At 42.4% G+C, this 14,403-nt stretch overlaps 1 protein-coding gene across 1 annotated transcript in view; it reads right to left on the bottom strand.

Moving 5' to 3' along the window:
• Positions 1 to 14,403, bottom strand: part of LOC100592987 (tektin-3-like) — a 48,870-nt gene that overhangs the window by 8,249 nt on the left and 26,218 nt on the right. The window contains 4 exon segments of the mRNA XM_030799793.1: positions 76 to 210; positions 212 to 347; positions 1,817 to 1,848; positions 2,884 to 3,006. Coding sequence (XP_030655653.1) covers positions 76 to 210; positions 212 to 347; positions 1,817 to 1,848; positions 2,884 to 3,006 — 426 coding nt within the window.

Below are 14,403 nucleotides of genomic sequence, written 5' to 3'. Positions count from 1 at the left end.
GATGAGAGATTTGTGGTCCCAGAGCACACTGCTCTGTCCAGGTCAACTAAGGGGTACCACTGGCGGTTGATTTACCTTTGCTAAGTGCATCTGAATCTTATTCTTAGCATCTGCAGTCTCAGCAATGCGATTGGTGAAAGACAAGTTCACTTTGTTGAATTGACTCCACACCTCATTGGCAGTCACAACCAAGAGGTTTTCAATGTCATCTCAGAAGCTTAGTGGAAGCTGACCATTCACTCTGGAAGCGGAGTATATTGTCATCTGTAAATTTGGCCCAGGACTCGGGCACTGAGACACTGAAAAAGAGAAGCAGAGGCAGACGACGGTGAGAGTGATGAATCAGCCTACAGGATCGCTAGGCAACTATTTATCCTGTGAGAGAGAAACCCCCAGGTCGCTGATCCTAGCTTCATTATATAAATGTAAATATCAGAGTGAGGCTTATTTTAAACTTTCCTTAATTATTCCTTATTTTACTGCTAATCAGTTTTCTATATATCTAAAGCATAAGCTAGTTCTTCTGCCAGTTTCAGGGGCAAAAGGATTAATGAATGATGTGAATGTGTAGGTTCATTATAAATGTGTCACACATCACATCAATAAGCATATGACAAAATACTCAACCTCAGGGGTAATCAAAGAAGCATTAATGAAAACAGCCTACTAAGGAAATATTAGCAAAAGTAGACAGAATGATCATTTGCAGTGCTGGCGAGCATATTTAGGAAAAGTTTCTCTCGTATCCTACAGATGAGAATGTTGAATTGGTACAATCTTCCTGGAGGGTAAAGAGGCAACACAAACCAAGAGCCTTTCATTCAAATGTGGAAAACCCAGAAATTCCACTTCTAGAAATGTATTATAAGGAAACAATGTACCCAAGGATATACGTGTGAGGATATTCCTTTCAGCCATATTTATGCTGATCCCTGAAAAACGAGAAACAACCTAAATGCTCAAAAGTTTAAAACAAAAAGGTTGATTATGGTACATTCAAAAAAGTAATCCATATACCAGGCAAATTCATGTTAAAGTAGAATATTTATTTTACAAACAATGTTACTGAAAAATCAGACAGGCTATATTTCAACTGTGTGCATTGTATGGTATGTGAATTTCACCTCAATCAAGTTAACTTTTTTAAGGGACTGGCTGGAAGAGACCATGGATCCTGCCCAAAATTGCTTCCAGGGGCCTGGCAAAGAAACCACTGATGGGGTAAGTTGAACAAGCTGTGGTAGGAAAGGTATCAAGCTGTTTTCAGCCTGTATCCCACAGCATCCAGGGCATGCTATACAATGGCAATGTGTGGCTTGTCTGTGTTTTTTTTTCTTTTTTTCTTTTTTGGAGACAGAGTCTCACTCTATCACCCAGGCTGGAGAGCAGTGGCACGATCTAGGCTCACTGCAACCTCTCCTCCCAAGTTCAAGTGATTCTCCTGCCTCAGCCTCCTCAGTAGCTGGGATTACAGGCACCCACCACCACGACTGGCTAATTTTTGTATTTTTAGTAGAGACGGGGTTTCACCATGTTGGTCAGGCTGGTCTCAAACTCCTGACCTCAACGGATCCTCCCACCTCAGCCTCCCAAAGTGCAAGGATTACAGGTGGGAGCCACTGCGCCCGGCCTTGTCTGTGTTTTTCTAGGACTTCTGCATCAGGTAGGGTTATTTTCATAGTTAGAAAATATAAACAACAAATATTCCTTTACAAAAGAATCCAGGATGCAATTATCAAGGCCTGACCACAGAACGTGCTTGCTTACTGGAGACTTGTCCAAAGCTGGGTGTGTTTCTCATCTTCAGATGTCTTACCATGCTTTCCCTTCTAACCTGTAAGCTGTGTGCTTTCGAAAGGAGAAAGAGTTAAATGACATCGAAATCATGGCAGTGGCACGTGCCTGACTTAGGTTGCATTGACCCTCTCCACTCCGCGGAAGTAGCCGACACCATCTGACGTGTTGTGCAGGTGGTGGCATTTGTTGTCGATCTGGTAAGCCACTGTTTGTCACTCAGGTCGTTCTCCAGCTCATGCTGGGACGCTCTGTCGGCCCTGTAACACAGAGTCAGGAAGTGGAGCTTCACACTCACGTGACAATGTCCTGCAAGGACACATGAGTGCCCTTCCATATTGGGACCTCTCTCACTGTTGCTCTCACTATCTCTCCCTCTTCACACAATGTTCAATTTCTCAGTCAAAACGAGTACTCTCTGGACATGCCCATCCATGTACGTCGCTGGGACCCTAACTCCCACCTTGTCTACACTTCTCCTTTCATAGGGTGGGATGGAAGTGGGTAAAGCAGGTGAAGATAAACAGGGGTCCATGATCTGCAGCCCCAGCTGGGGCCCATCTTCCTAACACACACAAACTCTTCCAGACAGAACATGGGTTCAAAGTAATCTGTCCACATCTGTGCCTTCCATTCCTTCCTTTTCCTTTTCCTCTTCTATATCTCAGCTCCCTTTTCCTCCGTTATTTGAACGTAAATCCCCAAGAAATCATGAGGCCTTTATAGCCGAGCCTCCTGCCATCCATTGGTAATCTTGGTTTGTGGTCATGCTATGGCTAAGAAGTTTGCCAGGAGATAAAAAACAAGGATCAAAATTAACCTCCAGGGCAGAAGTGAGAGAGGACTTCAGCAGAGATCGGGAGCTAATGGTCCACCCAGGCTCACACACTCCAGCAACCACCCTGCTGGAAGGAAGAGGCCTCGGTGAGCTCTGAGATGTGTGGTCTTGCCTGTACTGCCAGGCAGACAGGGGACCCATGGCTTATTACCAAAGACAGACCCTGGGGGCAGGCATGGGTGACAGGTGAGCCACGTGGAAGACTTTGTTGGACAAATAATTACTGAGTGCCTCCTATGTGGCAGACACCATTCTGCGAGCCCAGGATGCATCAGTGGACAACACCAACATCTCTTCTCTAAGGAGCTGACATGCTTCTGGGAGGAGACAGCACATTCAATGCATCGGCAATTTGTGTGGTTCGAAGAACAATGCTAAAAACAAGGCAGGAAAAAAGAGACCAGGACTGTGGTTAAGATTTTAAAGAGGATGGCCAGAATAGGTCTCAGTGACATTGAGCAAAGACATAAAAAAGGGGGAATCAGATCATGCAGGGCCCTAATGGACATGGGAATGAGTCAGCTTTTCCCTTGAGTAAAATTGGAGGCCATTGACTTACAATTTAAAAGGATCATTCTGGTGCTGGACTGAGAACAGACTGCCGGAGGCAGGAAGACCCATTAGGGGGCCACTGCAGTTACTCAGGTGAGAGATGAAGGCAGCTTGGACCAAGAGGATGAAAGTGAAGGAAGCAAGAAGAAGTAATAGAACCAAGAAAATCTCCTACGAAATTGAACACCAGTGAGAAAAGAAAAAAAGAGCTTGAGTCGTTGGAATAATGGAATTCCATCGACTAAGAGAGGGGGTTGGCTGGGGAGGGAGAAGCTAGGGGAGAAGATGGGAAGTTCAGTTGACATAGTAAACTTGAGTGTTCACTGAACATCTACATGGGAGACATGAAGGAGGTTGTTGGAATTTGAAAGAGAGGTCTAGGCTGGAGATAAAAAGCAGGGAGCCACTGGCAGATAACTAGTATTTGAAAAGGTAGGATAGCTGAATGAGCTTGGGAATTTCTATATTCTCAGCATCTAAAAACGGTTTTGGTAAAGCAAAGCCGTTCACTCAGTAAAGGCTGCATTGAATGGAATGAGTCAATTCTAGCTGCAGTTTCCCTTCAACTTAGCCGGTGCTTTCGAGCAAATCACTTGACCTCTCAAAGCTGCTTTTCTTATTTGTAAAGTGTAAATGAGAGTAGCAGCATGCAAATGATCTGCACTTTGTGAATTCTAAGACAGTATACATGTGCGAAGGATGAAAATGAAAAAGCTCCCTTCCCTTGCCACTTCTGTGCTGAGACTCTTGTCTTAGGTGATTATGTTGAAATTCTAGGACTAGAAGGCCTTTCTCCTTTGGTCTGGGACCAAGACATCCCACAAGCTTCCTGTCTTAAGCTGAGACCCTGTTAGAGAAGGGGCTGAAATGTTCATGAAGCATCTGTTGTTACAGTTCACCTCTTGGGAGGTGGGGCTTGGGGAGGTGGAATAGAGACTTCACAGTCTTTTACTTCCCATCACCTCAAGGGAAAATCCCTTCTTGTGCACACTCCCAGGTCGTGGCTGGAACGGTGGTTGAAAACACATGCTTTGAGAGTGTGGAACGATGAACAGTGGGACTCAAAGGAGGTGAGGGAGGAGGGTGGGATGTTGGAAGTTTGCTTAGTGGTTGCAATGTGCATTGCTCCAGTGATAGATGCTCTGAAGGTCCTGATTTCACTACAGTGCAATAAATCAATGAAGCAAAATTGCACTTGTACCCCATGAATATATACACATTTTTTACAAAATTAAAATGTTAACAAAAGCCATACGCTTCAGCATCAGACAGCCCTGGTTCAAATGTCTTTGCTACTTGCTAAACCTGACCAGAGGCAAGTTATAAACTAATGGTAATAATACCCGTCTTTCCAAGCTGTCGGGAAGATAATTATGTGCCTAGCAGATGCTAAGTGCTCGGTATTAGGTCTCGTAATATTGTCACATGGGTGATTTTTATGACTTTAGAACTGGGGCACCCTCTGAGCTGGCCTCAGAGTCGGCTTGGGCAGGCATTTAAGGCAGCATCCCATCACCACGTCTTGCAGCCCAAGATGGGAAGACCTTGGCTGCCCTGTTAGTGCCTAATGAGATTCTATTTTCAGCTGAGATCCAAGCTGAGGGTTTCATTGCTCCTTCTGAAACACGTGTAGTTGATAAACTCTTCCAGTCACCTGCCCTGGACAGAGCACAGTGGCCCCCCACAAATCCTGGAGAAGCCATCCCAGGAAGTGAGGTAGGCATTATGCCCACTGTGTATTAAAGGAAAGCCAATCTCCTTAAAGGATCAACAACAAAGATTCCAAACAGGTACATACACACAGCACTTTCTGCAAAGGTCTGCAGTGCAGCCAGTATTGAGGCAATTTGTAACAGGGATTTATATGAGATGAGGCTGTTCCACGGTAGAACAATCTAGGCCAAGAACACAAAAGATGGGCAGCAAATTCCAGACTACGAAATAAAATGCGAATTAGGAACTAGAACCAATGCTTTGAACCACACTAAACATGTTTCTAAAATTCCTAGGGAGCAGAAACCATGTACAGTCATTCTTAACTACTCTTTTGCTTCTCCTCACCAATTTCAAAATAAAAAACCCTTCCAGTCACAGCTCGAGAGAATCTCAGCATACAAACCTCGCCAACCTTCGTGGTGTTCAGATCCTGACGCACGGGGTGGGCAAATTAAGTGAGCAGCACGGACGCTTTTATAACACACATAATCATCTCTTTTACTGGGTGGCATATTCGACACCACTTCCTTCTGTGGCCATAAGCAAATGGCACTGTTCTTTCTACTTAATGTTCGCCAACAGTCTTGGCCAATACTTTTCCTATGCTGACAGCTGTGATCATTGCCTGAGACCTTCTTTATTATTATTCTTCACCCTCCTCATTCCTCATCCCACCACCAACCATAAATATTAAGTACCTACTATCGCCAAGAAAAGAGAGCCCATCCCCTGGAGGAATGTATATTCTAGTGAGGAATAGGATGGGTTAACAATTACAATGCTGTGGGATGCAGGGAGCATTGCAAGGGTGTAATCATTGCAGAGGTCAGATCTTTTCTTTGTTTTCTTTTTTTTTTTTTTCTGAGACAGAGTCTCGCTCTGTCGCCCAGGCTGGAGTGCAGTGGCGAGATCTCGGCTCACTGCAAGCTCCGCCTCCTGGGTTCACGCCATTCTTCTGCCTCAGCCTCCCGAGTAGCTGGGACTACAGGCGCCCGCCACCAAGCCCGGCTAATTTTTTTGTATTTTCAGTAGACGCGGGGTTTCATCGTGTTAGCCAGGATGGTCTCGATCTCCTGACATCGTGATCCGCCTGCCTCGGCCTTCCAAAGTGCTGGGATTACAGGCGTGAGCCACTACGCCCCGTCGCAGGAGGCCGGATCTTTAAGGAGGTATGGAAAATAAACATTCAAGTAAACCACCACTCATTACCTTTTCAAATGTTAGAGCTGAACAAGTATATAAGTCAATTTCTTATATTAAAAAATGCCAGTCTTTTGAGTTAAAAGAAATCTTAGTTACACTCAAGTGAGGGCAAAAATCCTTCCCACAGCATCTCAGAATTATTTATTTAAATAAAAATTTAAAGCAAGTACTCCATGTACTTATTTTTTAAAAATATATATTTTTTGAGACAGAGTCTCTCTCTGTTGCCCAGGGTGGAGTGCAGTAGCACAATCAGAGCTTATTGCTGCAGCCTCAAACTCTTGGGCTTAAGCAATCCTCCCACCTCAACCTCCCAAGTAGCTAGGACCACAGGCACCCGCCACCATGCCTGGCTAATTTTTATTTTTTAACTTTAGAGATGAGGTCTCATTATATTGCCCAGGCTGGCCTTGAACTCCTGGGCTCAAGCGATTTTCCTGCCTTAACTTCCCAAAGTGTCTATTTGTATTATTTTAAAAAATGTTTATGGGTACATAGTGGGTATATACATTTGTGGGGTACATGTGATTTTGATACAGGCATACAACGTGGAAGAATCACATCAGAGTAGCTGGGGTATCAAATAATCATCTTAATTTTTGAATAAAAATATGTGTATATGCCTGTGTGTGTGTGTTTGTCCTTATAAGAAATTTGAATGAGAGGCATGAAAGTATAGTTCAATGATAGATTTAGAATTGTATAGAGACATAAAGCACTTCCGCAAGCTGGGCAATAGCCTTATCCAAATGTAGCTTCATTGTTTCTTGACAACACAGAATAGTATCAACTTCCTACTCAATTGGAAAAAAAAACACATTAATGTTTTCATTATTGAATATAACACTCAAAATCAGCAATGTAACAAAACGTCAGTGAAGGAAAATTTTATCTCTTATAATACTATGAAGCTAAACAAGAAAACCATTTTGCTTCCACTTATTTATCTACATGCTCCGTGATACTGCAATCTAGATATCAGACTAAGATGCAGCCTTTATATGTCGGTCCATGGGGAAATTATATTATGGAACAAGTGGGGACACGGTTAAAATTTTAGGATTTTTCTCTCTTTTTATCCCTGTCCTTAATTAAAACAGTAAAAAAAAAAATTCTGGTAATATACAAGGTCAAATTTAAATGCACGGCTTCATCTATAATAGCTATTATTCCAAGACAAAGTAAGTCAGGGAGGAAAAAAGCACAGCCAAAAGAAGCTTCTCTCTGGCAGTACATGTATCCTCCAGATGACAGTGCTTGGGTCCAAACATGGAGGCTGACTTCCACCCTGGGAGGTCGCCCTCCCGTCCTGGTTGTGTACTGCAGCCCAGGGCCTGTCCTTGTACAAACACCTGTGCGAGCCAGGCCTCTCTACTGGACCACACACGTTGCTTTTGATGCTGCTGGGATGTATCCACTAGCCCATAACATGTCAGAGACTATTAAATCAACATTTATTTCCCCCTTGGAATTTCTATGCACATTAGAAAATGTAGGAACTCAGAATAGCACCAAGATATTTAAAACGTGCACATCGTTACTGTTATTTTCTCAGCCAAAAAGTTGTCATACTATGCATACTGCTTTGGGACATTTTAAACTTAAACATTTTCCCATGATATTAAAAAATACTGTGATGAATGACCTTGATCAATATTTAGACACCACGGAAGAGTATGCCTTTTTCCAAAGTTTTGACAAGTACAGCCAAATTGCCCTTCAGAAAAGTGGTCCCCATTTACAACAACAAATGAATGTAGGGGAAAAAAGAGAGATCAGACTGTTACTGTGTCTATGTAGAAAGGGAAGACATAAGAGACTCCATTTTGAAAAAGACCTGTACTTTAAACAATTGCTTTGCTGAGATGTTGTTAATTTGTAGCTTCGCCCCAGCCACTTTGACCCAACCTGGAGCTCACAAAAACATGTGTTGTATAAAATCAAGGTTTGAGGGATCTAGGGCTGTGCAGGACGTGCCTTGTTAACAAAATGTTTATGAGCAGTATACTTGGTAAAAGTCATTGCCATTCTCTAGTCTCAATAAACCAGGGGCACTATGCACTGTGAAAAGCCGCAGGGACCTCTGCCCTGGAAAGCAGGGTATTGTCCAAGGTTTCTCCCCATGTGATAGTCTGAAATATGGCCTCGTGGGATGAGAAAGACCTGACTGTCCCCCAGCCCGACACCCATAAAGGGTCTGTGCTGAGGTGGATTAGTAAAAGAGGAAAGCCTCTTGCAGTCGAGATGGAGGAAGGCCACTGTCTCCTGCCTGCCCCTGGGAACTGAATGTCTCGGTATAAAACCCGATTGTACATTTGTTCAATTCTGAGATAGGAGAAAAACCGCCCTATGGTGGGAGGCGAGAGATGTTTGCAGCAATGCTGCCTTGTTATTCTTTACTCCACTGAGATGCTTAGGTGGAGAGAAACATAAATCTGGCTTACGTGCACGTCTAGGCATAGTATCTTCCCTTGAACCTAATTATAACATAGATTCTTTTGCTCACATGTTTTTTGCTGACCTTCTCCTTATTATCACCCTGCTCTCCTACTACATTCCTTTTTGCTGAAATAATGAAAATAATAATCAATAAAAACTGAGGGAACTCAGAGGCCGGTGCTGGTGCAGGTCCTTGGTATGCTGAGCGCCGGTCCCCTGGGCCCACTGTTGCTTCTCTATACTTTGTATCTTATTTCTTTTCTCAGTCTCTCGTCCCACCCGACTAGAAATACCCACAGGTGTGGAGGGGCAGGCCACCCCTTCATCGAACATGTGTTTTCTTGTCTTGCCCAGCAAGTGGCCACTGTCACTCCTTTCCATCTTCACCAATGTGATGGAACCACACCCCCACCGCCCCACCAAAAGCAGCAAACCGGCCTAAATTTGCAAGCTGATATTATGAGTATTCATTTGTTCACCATTTGCCTTTTTTGCTTGTGTCAACTGCCTGTTCACATGCTTGTCCGCTTTTTCTGTCATTTATTTTTTCTTTTTCATTTGTGAGGGTTATAAACATGTTTAAAATTCAATCTTTTGTATTATATATGTCACAATTTTTTTTATCAATTTGCCTTTGCTTTTATAAATGTGTGTGGTGCTTTTGATATAGATGTTTCTGATTTCTATGATGTCAAATCTATCAAATATATCTCCTTTTGGTTTCTGCCTTTGTTACTTAGATAATAAAGGCCTTCACCACTCCAATATGAAGTATTACTCACCTATGTAGTGTTCTTCTTTTATTGTTTAATCGTTTAACATAAAAATATCAAATACGTCTCGAGTGATCACCCTACTGTCTGGTTGTTTGGTATCTGAATTAATGGAATAAAGGAAGAGCTAAATTCCCTTCACACATTGACACCAACCTTCTCCCCGCCTTGATAAGCAGGCAAGATTTCCCAGCCTCACAGTAGGTTGCGCATCAGTGTTGGTATTTTTGTGTTCAGTTTTTATCTTTCTCAATGCCTCGTGTGTATGTGTACCTGTGTGTACTTTGATGAGATTTTAACAAAAGATGCATGGAGTCCTGCTTAGAAAGGACCATTTAAAACCCCAAATTGTGTTTTTATCCTTTGTGTACACAAAGCACAGAGTGGAAATTCTTAGGACTTTTAGTGGGGAAAAAAATGCATTTAATGAGACTCTTGCCGTAAAAAATTCCTACAGCAATAATTTTTTTTTTTTTTTTTTTTTTTTTTGAGACGTTGTCTTGCTCTGTCTCCCAGGCCGGAGTGCAGTGGCGCGATCTTGGCTCACTGCAAGCTCCACCCCCTGGGGTTCACGCCATTCTCCTGCCTCAGCTTCCTGAGTAGCTGGGACTACAGGCGCCCGCCACCACGCCTGGCTAATTTTTTGTCTTTTTAGTAGAGATGGGGTTTCACCATGTTATCTAGGATGGTCTTGATCTCCTGACCTCGTGATCCACCTGCCTTGGCCTCCCAAAGTGCTGAGATTACAGGCGTGAGCCACCGTGCCTGGCCAACAATAATTTTTATATGTGAATTTAAATAATGTCATATGATGAATGTCAGATGGTTGGGGGCAGACGGGTTCGTGAGAATACAAAAAGCCCAAAGCCAAAGACTCCTGGGACTGTCCCCAATGCCATCTTTTCCATCCATCTGTCCCCATACATGGAGGTGGCCTTGAAATACCACAGTACAGCAAAAGAAGGACAAAGCATTCCCTCACCTGCCCATGGGAAGAAAGTTTGCAAGAAGGTGGTGGATACACACAGAAAGCAGAAGCATAGGAAGAGCCTTCATCTAACTAGATTTCTGGCTGCTGCCTCACACCTAAAGAAGTGAACTGCACATTTAGGAGCCTGGAAAATGGGTCCAACATTTCCAGATCCCGGACTTAGGGAGAAATTACAGGCCCCATGAGTTACAGGGTCACACTGACTTCATTGAGATTCTCAGATTGCAGTGACCAAAGTGATTAAAATGCAGTTTCATTTGCAGGGCTTCGGATGAAAACAAAACATGGAATCATGTCCAGTTACTTGAAGAACCTTGAATGCATCCTACTATTTGAGCGGCTGAAATGTTACAGTTCACCTCTTGGGAGGTGGGGCTTGGGGAGGTGGAATAGAGACTTCACAGCCTTTTACTTCACGGCCTTTTACTTCCCATCACCTCAAGTGAAAATCCCTTCTTGTGCACACTCCCAGGTCTTGGCTGGAACAGTGGTTGAAAACATATGCCTTGAGAGTGTGGAATGATGAACAGTGGGACTCAAAGGAGGGGACGGAGGAGGGTGGGATGTTGGGAGGTTGATTGGTGGTTAAATGTGTGTTGCTCCAGTGATAGATGCTCTGAAGGTCCTGATTTCACCACAGTGCAATATATCAATGTAGCGAAATTGCACTTGTACCCCATGAATATATACACATTTTTTACAAAATTAAAATGTTAACAAAAGCCACAAGCTTCGGCGTCAGACAGCCCTGGTTCAAATATCTTTGCTACTTGCAAAACCTGACCAGAGGCAACTTATAAACTAATGGTAATAATACCCATCTTTCCAGGCTATTGGGTAGATAATTATGTGCCTAGTAGATGCTGAGTGCTCCGTTAAGTATTAGGTCTCGTAATACTGTAACATGGGTGATTTTCATGACTTTAGAACTGAATCCTCGTGTAGGATGTGGGCTCTGCTGTACTCTCAGCTGAGGAATATGCACCACATCACAGAAACATTGAGTTTCAGCCACAAATGCGGATGAGTGCTGATCCTGCGTTGTGGCCTGAATTGTGGATATAAAATCATTACTTGGATGTCCTTGTTAAACTGAGACCCTGCTCCCACAAGTTGAGGCTTTATATGTGGTTCTATTTACCTGTGTTAATTGAGTCTTTTTAAGTTTTGGGAAAGCGGGTAAACCGCCTGTCTAACAGGTGAACGGGCTACTGAAATCAAATCTTCAAAGTCAAGCTGCAAGCCTGCATTGAGTCTAGCTAATAAGCGAACACCACCTATAGGTGCAGATATTTCGTTTCCACATACAACGTTTTTAATGATAGATTCACCAAATATTCTTGTCTTCTCACTTATCCTTGAGTTTAGTGAGCAGAGGCATTTCCTTTCATTAGAGATCTGCATTCTCAGTATTTGTTCCTGAGTTCAGCCAAGATGACCCATCAGCTACCCTTTCTGGCATGGCTGCTTGTGAGAAGTTTCTGGTCCCACAACCTGCTTAGAGGCAGAAACCTAGGTGAGGAGTGTAGTTCTTATTGCTGGGGGTCACAGCCCACCCAGATCCTCTTTCCATGCTCGTTGCAGGTTTTCTATTCAATCCTGTCCTTAGAGGAGAACCCCCTTGGGCTGGACTGGGCTGAAATGCTGAAATGTCTCTCCAGCAGCAGGTCTGACATCTCTGGAACTCATTGGTTGCATTCTCAACAAACCTCTGAGGCTGGAGTATTTTTGCTTTCTGCTTCTGCAACACGGAGGAAGGAAAAGCCTCTTGTGGGAAGGAAGCTGGCCAGCTGGGGCCAGGCCCAGAGCCTCAGCCTGAGTTCTGAGCAGCTGTCTCAGTCCCCATCCCAGAGCCAGACCAGGGCAGGCTGCAGGGTAGACGACTTTGCAGGTTCATTTGGCTCTGAAGTCCAAGGAGTCAGCATGGTCTGAGAGTGCTAAGAAGATAGTACCATGATTGACTCCTCAACAGAAGCCATTCTGTAATAAGTTATCAACTATCACTGACTGAATGTAATAGTCAACAGAATTCAAAGAATTCATAAGAAAATATTTCGTTGCATCCATGTTTTTCAAAAGTAGGCCTTTTAAGGTTACTTCTTTCCTTTGCTAATACACAATTAATTACTCTAAAAATTAAGACCTATTTTGGTAAAAAATAAAACATATGCCAATATCACTACCTTGAATAAGCCACAGAATACATTCACTACTTGAATTAATTGGCAATGACCGAAGCACCTCCCTCAATTCATGAACGATTACTCTAATTGCACATTCAGTTTTTTGAGATAAAGCCACCCCTGTCAGTTTTTTGAGATAAAGCCCCCCACTGCTACTGACCTAGAAACTAGAAACCTCTAATGCAGTGGTTCATGTTTTTAAGAAACAGCTTTGTTGAGATAGAATTCATAGACCATATATTCACTTGTTTAAAGTGTGCAGTCTGATGGCTTTTAGTATATTCACAGAGTTGTATAATCAGCACCGGAACCAAATTTAAAACATTTCCATTACCTTCCAAAGAAATCATGTGCCCATTAGCTGTCACCCACAATTTCCAATCCCCCAAGCCTCCTTTCATAATAATCAACCACAAATCTACTTATAGTCTCTATAGATTTCCCTATTCTGGAAATTTCATATAAATGGAATTACCATATGTGGTCCTTTGTGATGGCTTCTTTCATGTAGCATAATGTTTTCAATATTCATCCATGTTATAGCAACAGATCAGCACATCATTCCTTTTTTTGGCAGAATAACCTATTGTATGGCTATCCTACATTTTACTTTTCCATTCATCAGTTGATAGACATTTGGGTCGTTTCTACTTTTTGGCTGCTATGAATAATGTTGTTATAAATATCCATGCACAAATTTTTGTTTGGGCATATGTTTTCTTTTCTCCCGGGCTGACGCTTGGGAGTAGAACTACTGGATCCTATGGATCATACAGGGTCATTCATGCTTAACCATTTTCCAAAGGATCTGCATCATTTTACACTCCCACCAGCAATGTATGAGGGTTCTAATTCCTACACATTCCAGCCAACTTGTTATTTTCTGTATTTTTTATTATAACTATCCTAGTGGGTATGAAGTCATATTTCATTGTGAGATCCTTTGCCCATTTTTAATCGGGTTGATTTTTTTTAATTGTGAGAGTTATTTATATATTCGAGATACAACTCTTTTCACTTTATTGCTAGTGTTCTTCAAAATACCACATTTTTAATTTTGATGATGTCCAGTTTATCTGCTTTTCCTTGTGTTGTTTGTGCTTCTGATATCACATCTAAAAAACCGTTGCCTATTCCAGTGTCATGAATATTCATGCCTATGTTCTTTTCTAAAAGTCTTACAGTTTTAGCTCTTATGTATAGGTCTTTGATCCCCTTTGACTTAACTATTTTGTATGTTGTGATTTGGGATCCAACTTCATTCTTTTGCATGTGGATATCCAATTGTCCAAATGCCATTTGTTGAAGACACTCTTCCCATTGCATTGCCTTGGCACCATGTCAAAGATCAATAGATGGTAAATGTGACGGTTTATTTCTCAACTCTCAAACTGTGTCTATTGTTATGCAGGTACTACACTGTCTTACATATTGCAGCTTTATAGTAAGCGTTGAAATCAGGAGGTGTGAGTCCTCCAACTTTCTTCTTTTTCAATATTATTTTGGCTATTCACTATCCTTTGAATTTCTATATGAATTTTAGGATCGGTTCACCAATTTTTACAAAAAAGTCAGCTGGGAATTTGATAGGAATTGTGTTGAGTCTATGAATCAAGTTGAGAAATACTGCCATCTTAACATGAACATCCATGTTTATGGATGTTCCCATCCATAGACACGATATGCCCATTTATTTAGATCATCTTTAATTTCTTTCAGCAATATTTTGAATTTCTGAGGCACTTGTTCTTAACTCTGCCTAGTCATTAAGATTACCTGGGGGATATTTTAAAAAGATCAATGCCTAGTCCCCACTGCAGATTTGAATCAGCATCTCTGGGTGTGGGATCCAGCCATTGATATTTTTAAAACCTTTGCCAGGTGATTCTAACGTGTAGCCAGGTTTGAGAGCCA

This window comes from Nomascus leucogenys, chromosome 19 (assembly GCF_006542625.1).
Source record: "Nomascus leucogenys isolate Asia chromosome 19, Asia_NLE_v1, whole genome shotgun sequence".
Taxonomy (NCBI): Eukaryota; Metazoa; Chordata; class Mammalia; order Primates; family Hylobatidae; genus Nomascus; species Nomascus leucogenys.
The sequence above is the reverse complement of the archived record's forward strand: the minus strand, read 5'-3'. Positions and strand labels throughout refer to the sequence as shown.